The sequence below is a fragment of the Sinocyclocheilus grahami genome, unplaced genomic scaffold (genome assembly GCF_001515645.1).
Source record: "Sinocyclocheilus grahami isolate Dianchi unplaced genomic scaffold, SAMN03320097.WGS_v1.1 scaffold588.1, whole genome shotgun sequence".
Lineage (NCBI taxonomy): Eukaryota > Metazoa > Chordata > Actinopteri > Cypriniformes > Cyprinidae > Sinocyclocheilus > Sinocyclocheilus grahami.
In genome coordinates, this window is record NW_015505767.1 from 965,215 (window position 1) to 987,322 (window position 22,108).

Sequence of the window (22,108 nt, forward strand, 5' to 3'; positions counted from 1 at the left end):
TATATATATATATATATATATATTTGCTGTATAAATAGTGACACAAGACAAATTCATTTTACAAATTCATCCAGGTCATAAAAATTACATTAAACAAGAATAAACAAAAACGTTGGAAGTCTGTCATTGAAGGACAGTGCTGTCACTACTTGAATGTTCATGTCACTCATGTAACTAGGTATACATGATCATAATAACCAGGGGGAAAAACAGTGTTATGCTGGTGATTAACACCCTACCAATTGCTACCACACTTTGTCTGTCTCAACACCCTCGTTCACACGTTTTCTCTTGGTGTCAGGGATGAATCATAGCGGAGCCCAATTTATAGTGCCATCCACACAGCCTGCAGTGGGATCTCCAGTCTCTCGGTTCAGTTCTCACTTGAGAGAAGTCAACATGAAACATTCTTGTGATGTTGCTGCGTAGGGAATGTGTCCTGAAAAACCTGTGCAGCAACATTGTTAGGAAGTGATTATTACATCACCTGGAAATGACAGTTTCTCAATGCTTAGACGTTAATTAAACATCAGACCAGACTGGTTTAAGTAAGCTTGTCAGCAGTGGTGTTTCAGGATTAAATGATTCTGTGGGCTTATCCCGAAGATGCCCATCATCTTTATCCTAACACCAGTGACATACCAGACCAGGGCAGGGGTTCTCAAACTTTTTTGTCAGTCGAACCCCTTAGGCGCAATGTATTTACTTGAAGTAGCCCCTGAGTTTTCAAGTTAATATTTCAATAATTCAATGAGAAATTTGCATGTCTACAGTTCTCTGAGGTCAGTTAGTGGTCACATGGCATGCACGTTTTTTTAAGCTTTTTATTTTTACTTTGTAGCTGGTCTTTGAAGTGGACTCAAGCCTCTTTTTAGTTGTGATAGTGTCTTAGTCCACATTATATTCACATTGGTGTTTTAAGAACGCAATCAAACCTAATAATGATCATTATTATTGTTTTAACTAATTATAAAAATATTATTGTGAAAGATATTACTGTTGTAAATTACTATTGCGCTGTAAAATAAAAAAAATTATCTTTGAGAATAATTATAGTAGTAATAATTTTATTTTACACACGTTACCATACTAATATTTGTCTTAAACGCGCCTTCAAACGTTTAAACCCTCAAGTTTCAAATTCTTAAGCGTTTGTTTTTTGAATGCAAGTGAAATGCTGTCGAATTCTGTCCCCCAAAATACTAACCTAATGCACGTTGCATTCTCATATCGAACTCGCAGCAAAAGTTTGCTGCATTCACTGTGAACCGAGCCATTCTGAGATGCTGAAAACACTGGATCACAAGCTGTTCATACTTCAGTCTGTAACACAGCAGATCGTGCAGCCCCAACTTTTAATTTTACATTCAATATAATTAATTATTGGCTCAACTCAGGAACCCCCTGTAGTTCTCTCACAAACCTGCCAGGTGTTCGCGATCCCCCATTTGGGAAACCCTGACATAGATGGCAGTCCACTATTTTAAACGATTATTCACAGATGCTGCCACCTTGAGTCTTAGTATTGCTTTAAGGCCCACAGCATTAGTATTTTGTGTTTAACATGTTAATGATGAAATGCGTTACCGCTCTGAATCTCAAACAGAAGCAAAAAGATGTTCTTAATTGAGAAAATGTCACTAGCTCAGCTAATTTCATGCTTCCTGTGAGTAAGGCATCTGTGAGGGTGTGGGGAAAAGCTCAAGCTTCCTTTCTTCAATTTCCATTTTGTCTTTAATGATTTCAGTGTAATTGCTGATGTTTTGAAGTGGAGACACAAGATGGACGTGGTGACGGATGGATAGATGGCTATTCATTCTATAATTGTTGAAAAGTAGCTAAAGTCCTGGGTGTGGAATATTTTCCTTCTGAAGGTCCCACTGTTCCTCTGACGTAACAGCTGCAGTACACTGAGTGAACTTGAACACAGTCAGTGTCATGGCAGTCTTGCCAGACACACTGTCCAGTTTATTTTTAGCTTCTGCTATAAACGCTATCTTCATTTGCATTTTTCATCATTAGATCATTCCCAGTTTCTGGATGAAACTTCTAATGGGAGAAACACATCTCAGGATTGTCGGATCACTCCCTCCTTAAGTGCAAGCTATTTCAAGTTAGGTACAATGTATAGTCCTCTGCCAGTTAACAGATCACAGACACAACCCTTTTTTATGGGACAGTATTTCCAGGGCTCTTTTTTTGCACTCCCTTATACTATAAGACCGAATGCAAAATAGAATAAAAATATATTGTCTGATTTTGACACACACAAGTATCAATGTATTAGAACATGCATTTTTGTGTGCCTATTAAAGCTAAAGCTAGACCGGTGTATGTAAAGGTGTCGATTCACTTCTGAAATAAGCTGTATGGTGGTTAGAACTTTACTCTGCAGAATATGAATGATTAATTTTTATTTGTGGAGTAAGTTCTTCTTGACCCACATTGGATATACAATGAAAACTGTGAACAGGGTGATTGCCACAGATAATGGTTCTTTCAGGCCCGGGTGTCTGTTTGTGACATTCAAGGACATTTTAGTATAACGTTTTGTTAGCCATTGTTCTTTGCTTCTGATATCATGTTTTGGGCTAAACAAGATCAGCTTTCAGACAGAGTAGGAATGGTTTCAGTTCTTTTTTTAGACCTGTTTTTCCTCCTTTTGTAGAGGTATATGTACTATTAGAAAGTAATAAAATATACTACACTTGAAAGAATATTGTAATTTTGAATTACAATTTTTGAACCACAGTTGGAGGCATTTTATCCTATCATGTATTGCAGTCAGCTGAAGTGGCATTTTATTCTATCATGCATTTTCTTTGTTGTATGAGACTGTATTATTGTTGCAGAAAATAATCTGTACTCCTGCTTTGTCGGTTAATCATCCTCCTTCCCATCTCATGAATACAAACATGACAAGATGAATTGACATTTAAATAAAAACAGAACAATAATGTGACTGATGCTTGACATTTCTTGCAAAATAATGAATGCTTCACAGTAATTCTTCAGCTTTTCTTATTGCACATGAGTAGCTATAATATAGTAGTGTACGCTCTTTTTTTTTTTTAGATTTGAGAAAGCAGGGATTAGACCCCTTCCTCATTGTTCAGGTCGGTTTAATCGCAGTGTCTTTGTCTTTTCTCCTCTTCTGTACCTCAGGTTTGGACCTTATGGGATTCCTATTACCGTGTTCCCCAAGAGAGAGTATAAGGACAAACCAGAATCTATGCAGCTAAAGGTGGAAGCATTCCAGTCAGAGACAGATAAGGGTGTCACTCAAGGACCTAGTGATGCCCCCGTTAAGGACCCTGCGGATGCTCCAGATGCCCCTCTGAAGGACCCTGCTGAGACTCCTTCAGCGCACCAGCCCTGTCCCAACCCTCAACCTAACCCATGGACCTCAAAACCACCTCCTTTGTTTCAGGAGGGGGCCCCTTATCCACCTCCATTGTTCATCAGGGACACCTACAACCAGTCGTTACCTCAGCCTCTACCACGCAAAATCAAGCGGCCCAAGCGTAGGCTGTATCGAGAGGAGCCCACTTCTATAATGAATGCCATCAAGCTCCGACCAAGACAAGTTCTGTGTGATAAATGTAAAGGGGTTGTGGTGCAAGGAGACAAGCGTGAGACACGCAGAGGCCCCATTTCAGACTGCCGAAGTGACGATGCCAAAAGACGTCGTAATGACAGCGCAACGGCAGCTGCTGGTAAGCGCCCACGTAGTGATCCACGTTCGGAAGAGAAGGGCCGTAGTACTGATGGGCCCAAACGGCAGGGTTCGGCTGTACGAGTGTCGTCGGCCACCGCCTCTTCTCTGGGCCATAGTCAGGTCAAGGGTGCAGCTGCAGGGAACAAAATGGTGAAGGGGGTGTCTACTACAACAGCTTCCTCTGCCAACTCTCGAGTGCAACTCAATGCCAAAAAAGTGCTTCAGAGCAAAAACGTTGACCACTCCAAAGCACGAGAGGTGCTGAAGATGGCCAAGGCACAGAGAAGACAGAGAGAGTCAGTCACAGGCAGTAGCGGAAACACCAAGGCCATAACTAGGGCCGCTGCCCTTCAGGAAGCCCACCAAAAGGTCCACTTTACCAGGCGACTGCAACAGATCAGTGGAGGAGGTCCTGGTTCCAACCCCCTGCCACCTAGGATGCGCATCAAGCCCCAAAGGTACCGTAATGAAGAGAATGATTCTTCTTCATGTAAGTTGCCTTGCTTGGAGAAAGTGCCGGGAGGGGGCCATTTACCGTTGCCTAAACCAGCCGTGCCCCGCTGCACCTCCACACGCTCCTCCTCCTCCTCCTCCTCCTCCTCCTCCTGCTCTGCAAGCAAAGTCGCCACCGCTGTAGAGCCCCAGAGGCCAGACAAAGCAATCGAGTCCCTGCTCAGCCAGGCCCAACCCGAGCCCCTCCCAGCCCCGGAATACAGGGAACCCCAAGCTGAGCCAGAGGAACAGGAGGGGCGGGAGGAAAAGCGGGAGACGCGTGGGAGCAAGGCTGGTAACCTAGTGGTCTACATGACCCTTAACCCCAGCCTGCCTGACTCCTCTAATACCTCCATGTGCAGCATCGATAGCGCAGATGACTTAAAGTCATCAAACTCTGAGTGTAGCTCTACCGAAACGTTTGAATTCCCCCCTCCTGGGGATTTGCGATCGGCCCCTGCCCCTGGCACATCCTCCGCTTTTGCCTCTTCCTCTCCCTCTGCTCCTAAGAACGACAAAAAGTGCAGTAAATCCCTCAAAGCTGCCGTCTTTTCCAAAAACGTCACAAAGTGCGTTGCCCTGGATGGCAGGACAATTTGTGTAGGGGACATTGTTTGGGCCAAAATCCTTGGCTTCCCTTGGTGGCCCGCCCGCATCCTAGCCATCACAGTGAGTCGCAAAGATAATGGGCTCTTAGTCAGGCAGGAGGCCCGGGTATCTTGGTTTGGGTCACCCACCACTTCCTTCCTGGCCATTACTCAACTTGCCCCATTTCTAGAAAACTTCCAGTCTCGCTTTGACAAGAAGAGAAAGGGCCTGTATCGTAAAGCCATCACTGAGGCCGCCAAGGCTGCCAAACAGCTCACACCCGAGGTCCGAGCCTTGCTAACTCAGTTTGAGACGTGAGGTGGTATGCCTGGGTAAGGTAGGCAAAACAGGCACTCGAGTTGGCCCTGTACCCCTTCTGACACCTCTCAAACTCTGCTGTACCCAGTCAGCTTCCAGAGTGAAATACAGAAAAATGTCAGCCAGGCAACCAGGACTAATTTATTTTTGTTGAAAAAGCAAGAGAAGGGGATTTAATTGAATAACTGAAAGCAATCAGTTCCCATGTCAAGTATCTAGTGTTTGCCCGTATGTAACCAGTCTTGTCATATCTTGCCATATCATCATACATTTGTTATAAGGAAAGCAGATGACAGAGATTTCTAGAAAAATGGTTTATGGGTTCTTATGTGGTAATAATATTTGTTTTCCTTGAACTTAGTTGTTCTTGGTCAATGTCTGTTGTTGAAGGACCCTGTAAACATGAAAAGCAAATCTTCAGAGTGGGATTTTTGAGCTTAAATAGCTTTCGCCTGAAGAATTAGGCATGTGTGAAAATGTCTGCTTGAACCCATTCTCAAATGGTTACCAAATAAACGGTGGCCAGTCGACTGCTACATAGTCTGGAACCCTAATTTAGCACAGTTAATGCTTCCTTTTGGATGATCAGAGAAAGTGTTATAGGTTCACAGTGTCAAGATCATTCCTCCTGCATTTTCTATCACTACAGTGTTTCTAGATGTCCAATCTCCCTTAAGATTACATGAAGTCAAGTTTTGGATTTCACTTAGGCCATCCTTGAATTGTTTTCTTTTAATATGGAAGTTGTGTAACAAAGTTGACCCTGTTGGGTAGTGCCTCACTCAGGTAGAAAAAGGGACTTAATTGGTGCTGATCTTTCTCAGATGTTCTGAGACCACTAATCCGAGTGCAGTGATCTGAGCAGACGGCTGTTGATCTGGGAGCGGCTCTTGGCTTTGCAGCCAGTCGTGCTGCTGTTATGGGGGGGGTGCCTGTAAGCCGAAGTCACCTCAAGTGCCACTGTGAGGAGAGCACAGTGACTGTAAACGCAGAGAGTACACCTCAAACACGGAGAAACCTGCCAGCCTATCTGTGCGTCCTCCTTCCCCACCCCTCGCAGCTACAACATCTGCTTCCCAAGCTCATTCTTCCCTTAATCTACTTGTCCTGTTCACAGCTTCTTTTTCTTTTCCTCCACTTGTTTTGCTCCCTCCTGCCGTTGTCATATGTTTGCATCTTATGGCGAATTTGATTTGATATGGATTATGGCGAAAATGTTCCTGTTACTCAGCCAAACCATTGGCCACCCTGACTTGGTTTTTGTATGAATTTGGGAGTGTATATACGTGTTAAATGGAATAATACGCATTTTTTAATTGCTCCATATGTTTATCCAATTTAGGCATGTCACATCAAGAAGCAAATTATAAGTTTTGATGTAGCTGCAGTAGAATGCAAAACTCTAAAATGAGTTCCATTAAGTAACTCAATGAAAACACTTAACTGTGGTGTCCTGCTGCATAGTGAGGCATTGGAGCACAAGGCAGCAGTTCTCATACGTGTGAATATGTTCGTCATAATTATGGGCCTCTGGCTGGTTTTGTTGTTCAGTGATTTTGTTCTGATTCCAGTATTCATTCTCTCATCTGAAGTGTGTTTTGAATTTATTTGCTGTGCCTGAACTTTATTTTCTGCCATTTCATTATTTGAATAATAGGGCTGAAGGTCTTGTATGTAAAGTGTTCAAAATGTGTTTTGCCTTACTGAATTGAAGATGAATGGCCTGGATCTAATTTCAATGCTGAGAACCAACAATTTTATTTGTGTGGAGGAGCATTATCCATTTTTTTTTTATTATTTCTTGTCTGTAATCATGGTTGTGTCTTTGCATTGCATACCCATTAGCATCTTAAACTGTCCAGTTATATTTACATATCTGAGAAGGGACATACTGTAAGATACCTTGGTCTTTCCACATATGACTTAGTAGGTAGCGATCGATGACTTGAGGAAAAAGAAACGATGCTTGGTAGACCACACTGACTGACTGACGGAGGTTTGTGTAAAGGAGTAAAAACGGTATTTATTTTGGTGGTTGGCTTTTTCATTTCAGCATCTTATTCTTTACTTTTATTTCTATCTGTTTGCAGGTCAGAGAATGCTGTAAAACCATTGAAAAAAAAATTAACAGTTGAAGATATTGTGTATGTTTTCTGATGTTTTAAGAGTATATAAATAAACTGTGAACTTCAAGAATTTTACCTAGTCGTCATTATTTTTGTATTTTATCTTCTTAATACCACTTCTCACTTCAAAGCATATTTGTCTCATGTGTAGTCTAGTGCACAACCCGGTTTTGGGAAAAGCTGTTTTTCCTTGTTTCCCAAATGAAAAATTCAATTGACATCATGACAGCCCAACCAAACTAGTGACTGTTGTCATCTCGCAGTTAACTAAATGCACGAAAAAGACACATTTTCATACCTGCAAACAGATGAGAAAACCATAGGGTAGACTGAACCAAAATGTGCCAGACTGTAACTACACATCATATAGTAAATTAAGATACACGGGGTTGCCATAAATAGTCTTAGTGGTTTGACATTTCAGTGGATCCCTGTTGTGTGAGTTGTTCTTCATGCTGTCAGTGTCTGTGTTTTCTTGGCTTTGTAAGATCTGACATTACAATGGAAAAACAGCTGTGCATGACATGAAACTTTATTGTAAAGTGACCTTAATTCCATAATGTGGTTGATTTGCTGTTGAATATACATGTAAGAAACCTCAAATGTTGAAACATTTTGGCTGTGTTGCCCTACCTGGCATCATGTGATATTTATTTGCAAATTGTAAATGTCAAAAAGTAACATTCTCACTGGCTCACCTTTTAAAGCTCATTTATTTCTAGAGACTTTTTGTGAAATTCTGTGAACCACATCATCTGTCCTATAATGGATCAGGGAGCAAGTCGATATTTTTCCTAGATTAAAGTCAGAATACACCTGAACTTCAGTGATATCTTATCAGTAAAGAGATATAATTTGAGTTGTTTTTAGTGCAGTAGGTCTACATAGTTCACCGTACCAACACAATAAGAAGCTGATTTTCTCTGTTCCTCAAACATTAGATTACTGAAATTAAGCAAGTTCTGAAAAGGGAATTAATGCATGAAGATATGGCTTGCGGTTTTTTTCTGTCATTAACCAGTAGATTCTGTCGAAATATAGGTTACACTGTTTATGTTGTTTTTAAGACCTTCTTTTAAGAATCTTACATTAACTCTCAAAGTGTAAGTATGTGTTTTTTTTTATTAATAAATATCTGAACTTCTGTTGTCTTTTTCCCTCCTCCAGTGCTGCAACTCTAAAGGGTTGCTGATTGGCCTGTTGCCCAAAGCACTGCCATTGGACAAGAGCCAGTAAGATGAGAGGAGCCATCCACACATGGAGAAGCAGGTGTAATGGAGAAAATATTTTTATTTAAGAAAAGAATTATATATTTATAACAATGAATTACAGACTCTCCGCCTATTTCCCGATCAGTCATGCTGAAATGAATTTTTCGAACCAGATTTTTCTTTACACAGGCTTTTGTGTTTAAAGCATGTGAAGGGACACTTGCAAATACTGAACAGCACAAGGGAGTTCCGGCTGTTGTGGATTGTAGGTGGCGATCGGCACACATTAAAGCAGGGTTTTTAAGTGTTTGTTTGTAATGATAGAGAAAAACGAATATAACTTATAAAATAAAATAAAAACATTTGATGTAAAAATGCAATAAATATTGCATGTGCTATGCTTCACAGTACAATTACAGAGGATTGGGTCTTATTGTGCTTCTAGTCTTGGATAAAATCCCAGTGTTCCTTCCCAACATCTGTGCTCCTTTATATTGAGAAATTCTGAGCCTTAATACAGTCAAAACTGTTCTTGAAGATTTCCACTCTGTGGCACACCACACATTAAATGATCAATGCAATCTGTGCAGGGTTTCAAATCACTTCGACCCACTAATCCACTTTCACCTTTTTTGTGCTCCCTCCATTTATAAAGGATTTTCTAACTATACAAGTCAAACATGACAGTAAGAACGCAGTTTTTCTATCTCTCAGTCGTACAATACTTTGCTTCAAGGTTTTCCTGTTGGCATCATTCACTGCACACGCTCAACCTGATGCCTGTATAAAGGGAATTAAGAGCGAGGGAGAAACAGCTGCTGACACGCTCCCACTTTCAGTCTTGCTGTTGTACATACGTGCGTTTCAGTACAATCGGAGAGCTCTCCTGACTATATGAAGATGGTGGTCGTGGGCGTAAATTTGTTTTATTATTGTATTAAATGTATATCTCTTTATGAAATTAAACCTGTTTTTTGCCTTGTACTAAGCTGTGTGTTGTATTCTTTAATAATAAATCATGCAGTATTAAGTACATCCAAAAAATGACAATGGACAATACAGACAGGATCTTAATGGCTAGTTTAATGTGAATGCAGGTAAAGATGGAGTACTGAAGGCCATAATTTCAGTGCTCAGGACTGACAGTCTGTGGATCACTGACACCAGCTTCACAGCAAAATGTAACACTCTGGCATGCCAAAAAACTGAGCATGTATACAATACAAGCTTAAAAAATCCCCAGACTTCAAAAGCCACTTGACATGAGCTGATAACGTAATTGGTCAAATCAAATGGAAACTGCTTACATTATTTGCATCAATGAATTCGTGCAGACCAGGAATATGAATGAATAGTCAGAGAGTGACTGAACGCTTCAATGGGGCAGTTGATGCTTGTGTCACTCTATAAAAAGACTCTAGATGGCTATCTGTTGTTGTTATTAGCATTCTGAACAAAATTAACGGAGTAGGATCCTGTGTTGGAGTCTTGGTTGACCTGGAAGTTGGAGGTGGAGAGACCAAAGGGTCGTAAAATCATGTTGCCCAAGTCCTTCAGCTTACCTAAGAAGAGAAAAGATGATAAATACATTATCTGCCAACAACAACGTTTTTGAAAGTCTCTTATGCTCACCAAGACTGCATTTATCTGATCAGTAAAAACAGAAATATTGTAAAATACATTTACATTTATATATTTTTGTATTTATTCCTGTGATAGCAAAGCTGAATTTTTAGCAGCCATTACTCCAATCTTCAGTGTCACATGATCCTTCAAAAGTCTAATCGTTGATTTGGTTCTCAAGAAACATGTTGAAAATAGTTGTACTCCTTTATACATTTATTTTCCCCCAGAATTGTTTTGATGAATAGAGACATTTTTTTTTTTTGAAACAGTCATCTTTTGAAACAATGTCTTAAATGTACATTTTATCGGGGGGGTTTTTATATGAATAAATGTTCTTGAATAAATGTTTTAAGAATTATTTCTTTAAAACCCAAGTCCTTCAGCTTACCTAAGAAGAGAAAAGATGATAAATACATTATCTGCCAACAACAACGTTTTTGAAAGTCTCTTATGCTCACCAAGACTGCATTTATCTGATCAGTAAAAACAGAAATATTGTAAAATACATTTACATTTATATATTTTTGTATTTATTCCTGTGATAGCAAAGCTGAATTTTTAGCAGCCATTACTCCAATCTTCAGTGTCACATGATCCTTCAAAAGTCTAATCGTTTATTTGGTTCTCAAGAAACATGTTGAAAATAGTTGTACTCCTTTATACATTTATTTTCCCCCAGAATTGTTTTGATGAATAGACTTTTTTTTTTTTTTTTTGAAACAGTCATCTTTTGAAACAATGTCTTAAATGTACATTTTATCGGGGGGTTTTTTATATGAATAAATGTTCTTGAATAAATGTTTTAAGAATTATTTCTTTAAAAAGTAGTGGTTTTCTATGAAACAAAATGAAAATGTGCTTTAAACAAAATTACATTAACAACCAAAAGCTGGTCTAAATGTTTATCCCTCCTACACTAAAATGCATTCAATAAAATTTACATGTAAAGTACATATGACTCTGTACATCAATTATGAACATTTTATTTTATAAGCCTTATAATAAAGTGTGTAAAATACATTAATACCATACTAAATGTGTTTCATAGGCTAGGCTTTAAATGCAACACTCAATTTTATGCAATATGTAAGGGGTGGTCTCTCCGCTTCCAGCTCTCTACCACCAAGGAGTCCTTGGTCCAAAAAAAAGGTTGAAGACTCTAAAGGTGTAAAGTGATTGTGGAGAGCTTGGTCTCTGTGACTGCAGTGAGATCAATATGAAGTGTTGAACAGCCACACCCTCACTGTGAACTGCAGGAAATTCAGCCTGCCAGCAACAGTCTTTACCTAAAACTGTTAATCTGAGCTTTAGAGGAAACATACAATGGCTGCAGCATTTATTAATACCTTGAAATAGATAATACCAGCATGTGCTCTGAGAAAGCGCAGCAACATTTAACTAGTAATGGTAACCAGAGAAAACCATACAAATCAATGTTACACTTGTTACCGTATTAGCTGATCTTTATCATCAATATTAATACCAGCTTATTAATGTTCAATTGTCTTACAATCGATATACAAACCATTTTTGTTGTTTTGATTTTTTCTGCTTTTTGACACAGTAACAAAATAATCAGACATTAGAATTAAAACACATTTATACAGCACTCATTTATATTATGAATTTTTTTAACTAAAATGATTGTTAGCAAAAAAAATGCAAAGTGTCAAAGTGTGGCCAAAAATATTGTTAGAGCTAAGCCGATGTTGTTTTATCGTCCATACCAATTCTAATTTATTAAAGTTTACGTGTCTGACAACCGATATGCAAACAATTTTTTGTTGTTTTCAATTATATTTCTGTACAAATACAATAATAAAATCATTAGACATTAGAATTACAATACTTTATAATAATATATAATTTATTATTATTATTATATGCATGTATTATTATTATTAATAATAATAATAATAATAAATGTGAATTAAGACAAAGTGAAAAAAAAAAAAAAAAAGAACTATTTTGCCATTTATCAGTCTCTCCAGTAATTGCAGTTTGATGACTGTGCTGTTGTTTTTATAATTTAATATAATTTTTATTATGAAGCATTTTTTTAACTAAAATGATAGTGTCAGCAAAAAAGCATTAAGTGTCAAAGTGTGGCCAATTATCAGATGGCCACAAGTCTTTGTCTCAATGCAGTGCAATTAATGGTCTAGTGGAAATGAAGCATTCAGGAAGACTGCATTAGTGATTTCAGATATGATTTATGCAACAAGGGCTTATTTTTTCAATCCAAGATTCTTCGGTTTGAAAGGACTCTTTGAAACATACTAATTAATCAGACTAGAACTTTCTAATAGCAATAAACTTAACAGCGACTTTCACACTTAGTAACACATATAGCTGTTCCCTCACCACAGTGCAACAGTGAAAAGGGACCCCTTTCAAACAGTGTCGCGTTCTGAATGTTGTTTAAGCGACATACGGTATTGCGGTATTTTAAAAATTCATATCATAACAAAAATAAACACTGGTATTCGGTATGAACCGGTATACCGCCCAGCACTATTTAGTACTATTTTGGGGGGATTTTACATGTGCTTTTATGTGATTAAGTATTCAGAATACTGCAATTATCAAATCAAACACTGCAATTTAATTAAAGAAGTATAATAGTCTGCTGCACCGCATGTTTCAGAGTGAAGAGCAGCACTCTATCCATTTAGTTGGGTGCAGCTTATAATAATGTGTTTTCTGAGCAGCTCGGTTCACGGTAAATGCTGCTTCTCACAAACTTCATCTCTGCAAATGGTGTGAGTTTAATGTGCATTTGGGAATAATTTTGCATAATTTGGTTTACAGCATTTCACCAATATTATTAAAAGCTTGAGGATTTGACATGTTAAAAGGTCGAGAGTTTGAACATTGAAAGAGAAGAATTTAAGACATAAATATTTGTATTGCAACTTGTAGTGTTCTTGTAAAGAGTGAACCCAAGTGTGAACTCCCTTAAAATTAAGTTTCCTTAGCCGTACAAACTTTTTATTAGTGTCTGGATGTCTCAGAGGTAGCAATAGAAGACATTTTTATGTGAACTGAAATGTCATTTCACAATTGCAATATGAAACAAAATAATCACAATATAATTTTTTATAAGAAAAACTTAATCATACTCATCATCTCTTCTTTCAGCTTCTCATTTCGCTCTTCAATTTGCCGTGGCAATCTCTGTGAAAGAGAACAGAAAGAGAAATTTCGAGACTTAGAAAGATACCGTGATGTCCTGACAACAAAGTTTAAAAAAAAATAAAAGTTTAAATTTGAGTTTTCACGTTTCAATCAGTTTCAATTGCTCATTCTTATGTTGTTTAAAACCGGTATACATTTTCGTTGATTCATTGTGCACAAAACACCATATTTTGAGGCTGCTGATTTGAGATCATGAAATATTAAATGGAATCAGACACGTGTCATTTTCAAATGACAATGCAACACATGCATTAGATGATGGATATATTCAAGCTTAATTCAACCTCAGCAGACTTCCAAGTGGGAGTCTTCATTTTAAAACACCATGGTAATTTTTATAAAGAATGTACAGGTGCATCTCAATAAATTAGAATGTCATGGAAAAGTTCATTTATTTCAGTAATTCAACTCAAATTGTGAAACTCGTGTATTAAATAAATTCAATGCACACAGACTGAAGTAGTTTAAGTCTTTGGTTCTTTTAATTGTGATGATTTTACAAAAACACATTTAACAAAAACCCACCAATTCACTATCTCAACAAATTAGAATATGGTGACATGCCAATCATTCTAATTTATTAAGATGCACCTGTATGTTTAACTAGCTATGCCAAGCTATAAAATAATTTATCTGCTATTTTTAATAATACTTATCCTGTAAATCATTAACAACTGGAAAAATGATGTAGAATCATGGGATTAAAAAGAGTGGGAACCCAAATATATAATTTACAGTAACTAGCAGTGTTTTGAGAATTCTAATATTGTTGTGGACAATGCAGGCCTTGGAGTCAATAACGATGAGAACCACCGACGTCGAAACACTCACCATACAGGCCTCTCTAGCTGCAGGGATGCCCGGGTCTTTCTCGAAGACAGTTTTGTAGTCCTCTAGAGCTTCATCGAGCTTGTCTGTCTTCTCGTAGAGTTCTGCTCTCCGCAGAATGGCACGGACATAATTTGGATTTAGTTCTATGGCTGTGGAAGACAAGATATTACACAAGGTCTCAAATGACTTTATGTCATGGCAATTCAAATGTCAAATTACATTTCTACAGGAAAAGGAAATCAAGATATACATCAGAGACAGAAAATAAAAAAAAATAGCCATAAAATGTGTGTTGTGAGTCGTGTACTTTCTCTGGATACAGAACACAATGTGCACAGGATATGCTCTCACCTTTAGAGCAGTCACTGATAGCGCTGTCTTTTTTATCCTGGCAGATAAAATTATGAATAAAGTTGTTATGCAAAACTATGAATAAATAAATGAACATTTGGATAATCACATACAAAAACACTGGAAGAAAAATCGAATTTGAGCACTCAAAGTAATGATTGTATCAAATGCTATTACACTGGACTGGTTCCAATACATTCTAAAATACTAAATCTATTAACCATCAAGTCATCGATTCATGCTTATGCAAAAAAAAAAAAAAGTGTGTGCATATGATTATAAGAACACATTTTAAGCTATATCTATGTGGTGCAGTACAGTGAGCAAACATTATGTCCTCAGTGGACATTTAAACAAACAATAGTTATCGGGGACAAAATGTGTTTAGAAAATTAAAAAAAGAAATATACACAAAACAACCAAAAGTTCACCTGATGCATGCGTGCAGCAGCTCGATTAGAGAAGAGTATGGATCTCTCTTTACTGTAGCACACAGGACACACTCTCAGAGCTGCTGTGTAGGACTCTTCAGCCTCTATGTGCTCTGTAAACAATGACAATGTCAGAAGCTCAGCCACAATATCTTTCAAATCTAAGAAACAGCCTCAATGCAAAAAAACATTAGGGATAGTTTAGCTTAAAACGAAAGATTTGTCATCATTTATTCACTCTCTTGTTCTAAACAAGTATGTTGGTATTTCCTGTAGCACATAAAATTTTCGAACAGGTCTTTTCTAGGGATGTGACGATTCACTCAACTCACGATTCGATTCACAATTCGATTTTCTCACGATTTTTTTTTTTTACAAAATGAGATTGAAGACATTATACAGTAAATGAAAAGGTGTCGTTTTATTAGGCTATTGCTGCACGTTTCTTTGTGAAATAGATTTTTTTAACTAAAAAACACTGTTACACAAATGAAAGAAATCTCTTAGTATGAGCAACCTAAGGCTTTGTCTGTGCTCTTTCCATTTAAAATTAGAGGCAACCACTAGATTTGAATCATCATCCAAACAAAAGATGCAGTATACATGAGTAGTTTTTAATCTAAATGAGACTGCATCATTTCGAAATTTGAAGCAAAAACAGAATGGTCTGACTTTAGATTTGTGAAACTATACTACATAAAACACGTCTGAACGAAAGAGCAGACGAGCTGAATGAGATGCAGATTCACTCTCTGACAGCAGGTGGCGCTTATGAACAGCAATGATACAGTGTTTCCTTGGTTACCGCTGTAAACAAAGCAGAGCTGCGCTTATGAACACTACTTTAATATGCATTGTTCAGCGGCAAGATGAAAAGAAAATATCACATAAGCTTTTCTAAAGATAGTCAGTTCCCCTCAGGAGATACATTCATATAAACTCCTACTCCAAATATATAGCGATTTGTTTGGCATCTCAACCGATTTGAATAGTTACATATTTTAATCGATTTTCAACTGGTTAATCGTTACATCCCTAATCTTTTCATTTTGATCACATCAAAACACCAGAAAAGTGTTTGGGCTTTGTAAGTGTTTTTAAACAATTCTCTTACGCTTACCAAGGCTGCATTTATTAGACGGTAAAAATAGTTATATTGTGAAATATATATATACACATATATATTAGGGCTGTCAAAATGGCTGAAAAACTAAATTCAAATTTTTTACTTCAATATTATCAATTTGAATTATATTGCACAAGACTCCACAAGAGGGCGCATCGAGCAAAATATTACTAATGCACGTACTCAAAACATAAGAAAACAGACTATCTGTGAAAAAAGTGCATAATGTTTAAAATAATGATTATAAACCAGTTATAATCAAGTTGCTTAAACAACTATAAACAAAACAACATCATGTATGTATGCATAGTTTTATACAAAGGACCGAAAGCCAATCACACAGAGTACATTTTTCATTTTAAAAAAACAAGAGTTGCAGTGGGATGGGGGAAAAACCCACTATAAAGTCTCGAGATACGTTTTTTTCAAAGCTGAACTTGCATTCATTTTACATGGCTTTCTAATCATGCGGCTCTTTTGTGTGAGACGCGAGTGCAACCGTGATGAATGTCCCTAGAAAATGTGCGAAATATGCGTTCTGTGTGAACGGTTTGGTTTCAGTTTTGACAAACAAGATCTTCTCCGCATTGATGTTCTCTTTTAAAATATTTGTAATTAACAACGCAGCAGCGCCGCATCTAGTGGCTTCAACTGGATAGGTTAACATTAAAATGCAATGGCACTTACATCGTCATCGTGTGCCACACTGATAAGGCGTTTTTGCATTCGAATGTGGATTTTTATTTTATTCATTTAAAAACACGAGTTGCAGTGGGATGGGGGAAAAACCCACTATAAAGTCTCGAGATACGTTTTTTTCAAAGTTGAACTTGCATTCATTTTACATGGCTTTCTAATCATGCGGCTCTTTTGTGTGAGACGCGAGTGCAACCGTGATGAATGTCCCTAGAAAATGTGCGAAATATGCGTTCTGTGTGAACGGTTTGGTTTCAGTTTTGACAAACAAGATCTTCTCCGCATTGATGTTCTCTTTTAAAATATTTGTAATTAACAACGCAGCAGCGCCGCATCTAGTGGCTTCAACTGGATAGGTTAACATTAAAATGCAATGGCACTTACATCGTCATCGTGTGCCACACTGATAAGGCGTTTTTGCATTCGAATGTGGATTTTTATTTTAAATTCGACGAATATTCGAAATTCTAATTTTTTTTTTGACAGCCCTAATATATATACATATAATGAACTATTCATTCATAAACAGAAGTTAGTGCCACTAAAATAAGTTTGAATGTTAATCTTTGACTGTGAGATTGTCTTACCTCCACTCTTAAACAGTGTGTTGCCCTTCTCCTTCAGCTCTAAACTCTCCTTTCTTCTGCTCTGTAAAAAAAAAAAAAAAGAGAGAGAATATCAATGACAATTGTGTGAAAAATGGTACAGGCAGAACTGGATAAGTGGATAATAATGCTCACCTCTTTTTCTTCTTCCGTCAGGTCTTTCTCCAGTTCACGCAGATATTCCTCATCATGTTCGTTCACATTGACCGTCTCTTCTTTAAATTCTGAATCGGAGTCGCCCTCTCTCTGCTCATCGCTCTCCACAAACCCCTCCCATTTCTCCTGTTCTTCATCACTTTCTTTCCCATGACTTGGGTCTTTTGTTAATGAGTCACGTCTATTTTCAGCCGAATGGTCCTCGTGCCCTTCAGTATCCTCTGCTGACGTGTTATCCAAACACAACCGGTCAATGCCATTCATGCTTTCTGTCCTGTCATCTGACTCCAGCTTGTCGCTGTGCTCCCTCTCTGTGCGCTTAACGCCAGTGTGTCCATCTTCTCCAGGTAACTTATCCTCACAGTCATAGAAACAGTCTTCCTCAGGGTCTGTAGTGGTTTCTCTGGTCTCTGACACTTTTGAGGTGTCAGCCACGGCAGCTGAGAGCGTCTCAGACTCCATCTGGAGTTGTGCTGTCTGTCACCACAACCTAAACAGTATTTAAGTAAAGTAAATGTAAACGACCTCAAATCATACGCACCTCCAACACTGTAAAACTATTTAAAATGATCATACATTTAGCTCATATGAAGAAGAAAAAACGACAGCATACCCATTTAATTTCAGACAGCCATATAAAGCAAGTATGTAATAAGCTAAACATCACAACAGACTTTGATACACTGGTTTTGACTCGCCCTATTGTCATCAACATAAATGTCTAGACCTGACATGCCTCGTAATATACCTAGATTACACTAAACTGTTTCTGCATGCATGTATTAAATATAAAGAGAAACCATAACAACATTCGACTATAGAATGTAGCAGCTTGCATTAATAATTCAGACACAAATATCAGTCAAAACATACTACTAGCTCATGTGTCAACAGGACTGATTTCACTTTATCAGCTGTGCACTTGGGAAACACGAATCCATTATTTTAACATTTACATTTTCATCTGTTTTCATATTTACAAGTAGTATGAAAAAAACATTTTAAAACAGAACATTTTTAGACAAAAACAATCACTCAGTACCTTTTCCTCTCTTTCTAGAAATGAGCCACAACGTCTCTTCCGGTTAATCTTCTTCTTCTTCTTCTTCGTTTTTTTATTGGCGGTTCGCATTCTTCAATAGAGCTCTACCGCCATCTACTGTCGGTAATGGAGCAGAGATGATATTATATCCCTGTAGACACTCTTATATCCCTGTAGACACTCTTATATCCCTGTAGACACTCTTATATCCCTGTAGACACTCTTGGACCTATCAGGACTCGAGCTTTCGATGTTGCTGCGTGTTCAGCTCCTCCATCTACTGCTCAAGTCCCTCACAGCCCAGAGAAAAGAAATGAATAATAATAATAATATCCTATCTATATTCTATTAATTAAAGGAGTAGGCCTACTTTTTAGAAAATGTATTAGTAGACTATCCGGTAACACTTTAGAATAATGGTCCGTTGTTAACAAGTAACTATGCAGGAAGTAATAGGTAGTACTACATTAACACTTAACTTAATACTATTAACTAATAGAGAAGCAAGATTAACTAAGCAGTAAGTAGTAGCAAATTTAGGACAAAGGTAGTTCCTTATTAGATATTTGATCAATATTAAATAAAAAATATCCTCATTGAGAACTACTTGTGAACTATGACCAGTTAATAAAGCATAACCAATTCATTACTAATCGCAACAGTAACGTCTTAAAAGTGAACAATTGGGTTCTTTGTGGAAACTGATTTATGAATATGATATCCCCCAAATAAGTGGGCTACAGGTTGAAATTGTGACTGCTACTCTTACCAAAGGATGGATGTTCTCGGTTTATTTCAAACAAAAACATAAAATAATAATACAAATAATTCATTTAAAAATGTTAATGATTAGGAAGTGATTGAATTAGTTCACAATTATGAGCTCTAGTTTGTGTCAGTTCAGTATGTCTCCGACTCCAAAAGACCTATACCTTTAGTGACAGTAGGCTGGGGAGGACTTTTCTTGAATATACTGTAAATAATGATGTTCTCTTGACAAAAACAGTTCACATCCTTAATGAGGGCATCGACTGCATTTATATTGTGTTAAGCACAAAACCGCATATTCCAGATTAGTGTCTGGTAAAATATCACTAGTGCCTCGCACAAATGTATGTGTCAGATATAAAATATTTTAAATAACTTATTCAATTACTTAGTAATTACTGAGTGGTTAAGGTGTTTTTCACTTTAAACTAATGGTCCAGATCACTAGTAGTTCCTGCAGGCTGACATGGTAATGCTTGAGTAATTAGTGAGAGGCTAATGTGTTTTTCACTTTAAAGCTAAAGTGCTACTAAGGAACTACTAGTGATCTGGACCATTAGTTTAAAGTGAAAAACACCTTAACCACTCAGTAATTACTAAGTAATTGAATAAGTTATTTAAAATATTTTATATCTGACACATACATTTGTGCGAGGCACTAGTGATATTTTACCAGTAGGTCTTTTGGAGTGGGATACATTGAACTGACACGAAGCAGAGATCATAATTGTGAACTAATTCAATCATGAGCTCGTCAGCATCACTTCATAATTATTCAAATTTTTAAGTGAATTTTCATTTTTATTATTATTCTATGTTTAAGTTTGAACATCCATCCTTTGGTAAGAGTAGTAGTCACAATTTTCAAATGTAGCCGACTTATTTGCGGGATATCATATTCATAAATCAGTTTCCACAAAGAACCCAATTGTTCACTTTTAAGACGTTACTGTTGCGATTAGTAATGAATTGGTTATTCTTTATTAACTGGTCATAGTTCACAAGTAGTTCTCAATGAGGATATTTTTTTTTTAATAATTATCAAATATCTAATAATATACCTTTGTCCTAAATTTGCTACTACTTACTGCTTAGTTAATCTTGCTTCTCTATTAGTTAATAGTATTAAGTTAAATGTTAATGTAGTACTACCTATTACTTCCTGCATAGTTACTTGTTAACAACGGACCATTATTTTAAAGTGTTACCGACTATCCTACTGGACTTAAAAGCTTCTTTTAATGTTAATTGCTGTTCCCCTTCTGAAGTTGGTCAATTAGTATTCTTCTTTCCTCTGTAAACCTATTAGGCTACACTGAATAAGTACATGTTCCACTGTTTCTCTAATTCTGCATCAATCACACAGTCCTGTCGGATGTTTTCCTATTATATGCATTGCTGAATTAAGTCCTGTATGTCCCAGCCTTAGAAACAATACAATCTTCCTTCCTTCTCCCTCCTGAATTCCTTCATCTACCCATTGGTTGTAGCCTATTAAATGTTGATGCCTGCCCTTTTGCTCATTATCCCAATAGGATTGCCCATTTTTATTTTTGATTTGAGTTCTGCTTTACTATACAGAATTTGCATATCTATATTTTCCTTTGCCATAACTTGTTTTGCTCATTTGTCTGCTTCCTCATTCCCTGTCATTCCTGTATATGCCACTCCTGTCTTATTTGTCTGTTGCAACATACATAATATCTGAAGTATCTTCAAGACAATGTCTTGTCTAGTTTCTGACTGTTGAGCATATGCACCTTAACGTTGGTGCTACCCGCCATAAAACCGAAGAAGAAGAAGAAGAAGAAGAAGAAAAAGACTGTTGGACATACAGGCATAATAAGGCCAAACTTGAATCTGAGCATATTAGAGTTTTGTTTAGTCCCATTTCTTCTGTGTGACGCATTGGTAGAAAAGGAGAAAAGGAATATGTATACCAGTTCATATTAACTTACTGGAATACTTATTTGTGTTTTGTAGAGTGGTTAAACACTTCATTTTACATATCATAATACATAAATAATTATCTAAGTGACATTTAAAAACACCAAAATATAAACCTAGAAATATATCTGGATTGTCTTCATTATAATGAATATTTTCCATGGTGACCAAAATACAATAGTGGCTACAAAATAAATAAATAAATATACAGAAAAAATACATTTACAGAAAGATTCATTTAAAACAGAAAAATAATAGTAATGAATAATAATAACAATAATATATTAACAAAAATGGGACATCAAGTTAAGTGTAACAAATAATTTCATGATTGATTATAAAAAGATAATTAAATGTAAGAACATAAATAAATAAGTAAATAAATAAAATAAAACAGAAAGCTTGTGATTTATGATTTTTTAAAATAAATGGCTACAATGTAGAAGGTAACGTGAGGCAATTACTATTCAATATGATTGTCTTTTAAATATCAGGATACAATTAAATGTAAATACATAAGTAAATGAATAAACTAACAAAGATTATGATTTACATTTTTATTTTATTAATAAAAATAATGAACAAGCAAAAAATGGGACAGCAGGTAAAGTGAGACAATTACTTTTCATATTTAAAATTTTTTTTTTACACAAGAGGAGACAATTAAATGTAATAGTCAAAAATTAGCTAACTGTCAAAAGTGTAGTTGTCATATGATCTAAATGATCTCAGTTAGCACATGGAAAATCCACATGGAACATCCACAAAATTAATGTATGATCTCTTACATTATATATAGGTACCATCCTCCTTGATCAAGCCGGTAAGACCACCTCGGGACAGTAATAACCATATTCCAAAAATCAGCTTATTCATTA

General features: G+C 36.8%; 2 protein-coding genes across 3 annotated transcripts in view; one reads left to right on the forward strand and one right to left on the reverse strand.

Moving 5' to 3' along the window:
• pwwp2a (PWWP domain containing 2A) overlaps nucleotides 1–7,280 on the forward strand; it is a 9,266-nt gene extending 1,986 nt beyond the window's left edge. The window contains exons 2-3 of one of the 2 annotated variants that reach the window (XR_001605349.1): nucleotides 3,166–7,112; nucleotides 7,207–7,280. Coding sequence is in view for 1 of the 2 variants with exons in the window: in XM_016240379.1 (XP_016095865.1) it covers nucleotides 3,166–5,116 (1,951 nt within the window). In the remaining variant the exon portion in view is untranslated. Of the gene's footprint in view, nucleotides 1–3,165 lie in introns of both variants that reach the window. The other variant, XM_016240379.1, reaches the window with a different exon arrangement.
• Nucleotides 7,281–9,516: 2,236 nt separating this feature from the next.
• Nucleotides 9,517–18,610, reverse strand: ttc1 (tetratricopeptide repeat domain 1). The gene is made up of 8 exons (XM_016240380.1): nucleotides 18,516–18,610; nucleotides 17,453–17,963; nucleotides 17,300–17,360; nucleotides 14,891–15,003; nucleotides 14,460–14,496; nucleotides 14,109–14,257; nucleotides 13,202–13,256; nucleotides 9,517–10,015 (listed from the first exon to the last, which is right to left on the reverse strand). The coding sequence occupies exons 2-8, from the start codon at nucleotides 17,933–17,935 to the stop codon at nucleotides 9,879–9,881; spliced, it is 1,035 nt and encodes a 344-aa protein (XP_016095866.1). The 5' UTR covers nucleotides 17,936–17,963; nucleotides 18,516–18,610; the 3' UTR covers nucleotides 9,517–9,878.
• Nucleotides 18,611–22,108: the final 3,498 nt, after the last annotated feature.

Excerpts from the sequence above, each read along its gene's own strand:
- ttc1 (XM_016240380.1), bottom strand. The coding sequence starts at position 17,935 with ATGGAGTCTGAGACGCTCTCAGCTGCCGTGGCTGACACCTCAAAAGTG. Across the intron at positions 17,361-17,452 it reads TGACGGAAGAAGAAAAAGAG|AGCAGAAGAAAGGAGAGTTT; the intron begins GTGAGCATTATT and ends TTTTTTTTACAG. Across the intron at positions 13,257-14,108 it reads CAGCTAGAGAGGCCTGTATG|AGATTGCCACGGCAAATTGA; the intron begins GTGAGTGTTTCG and ends TCTCTTTCACAG.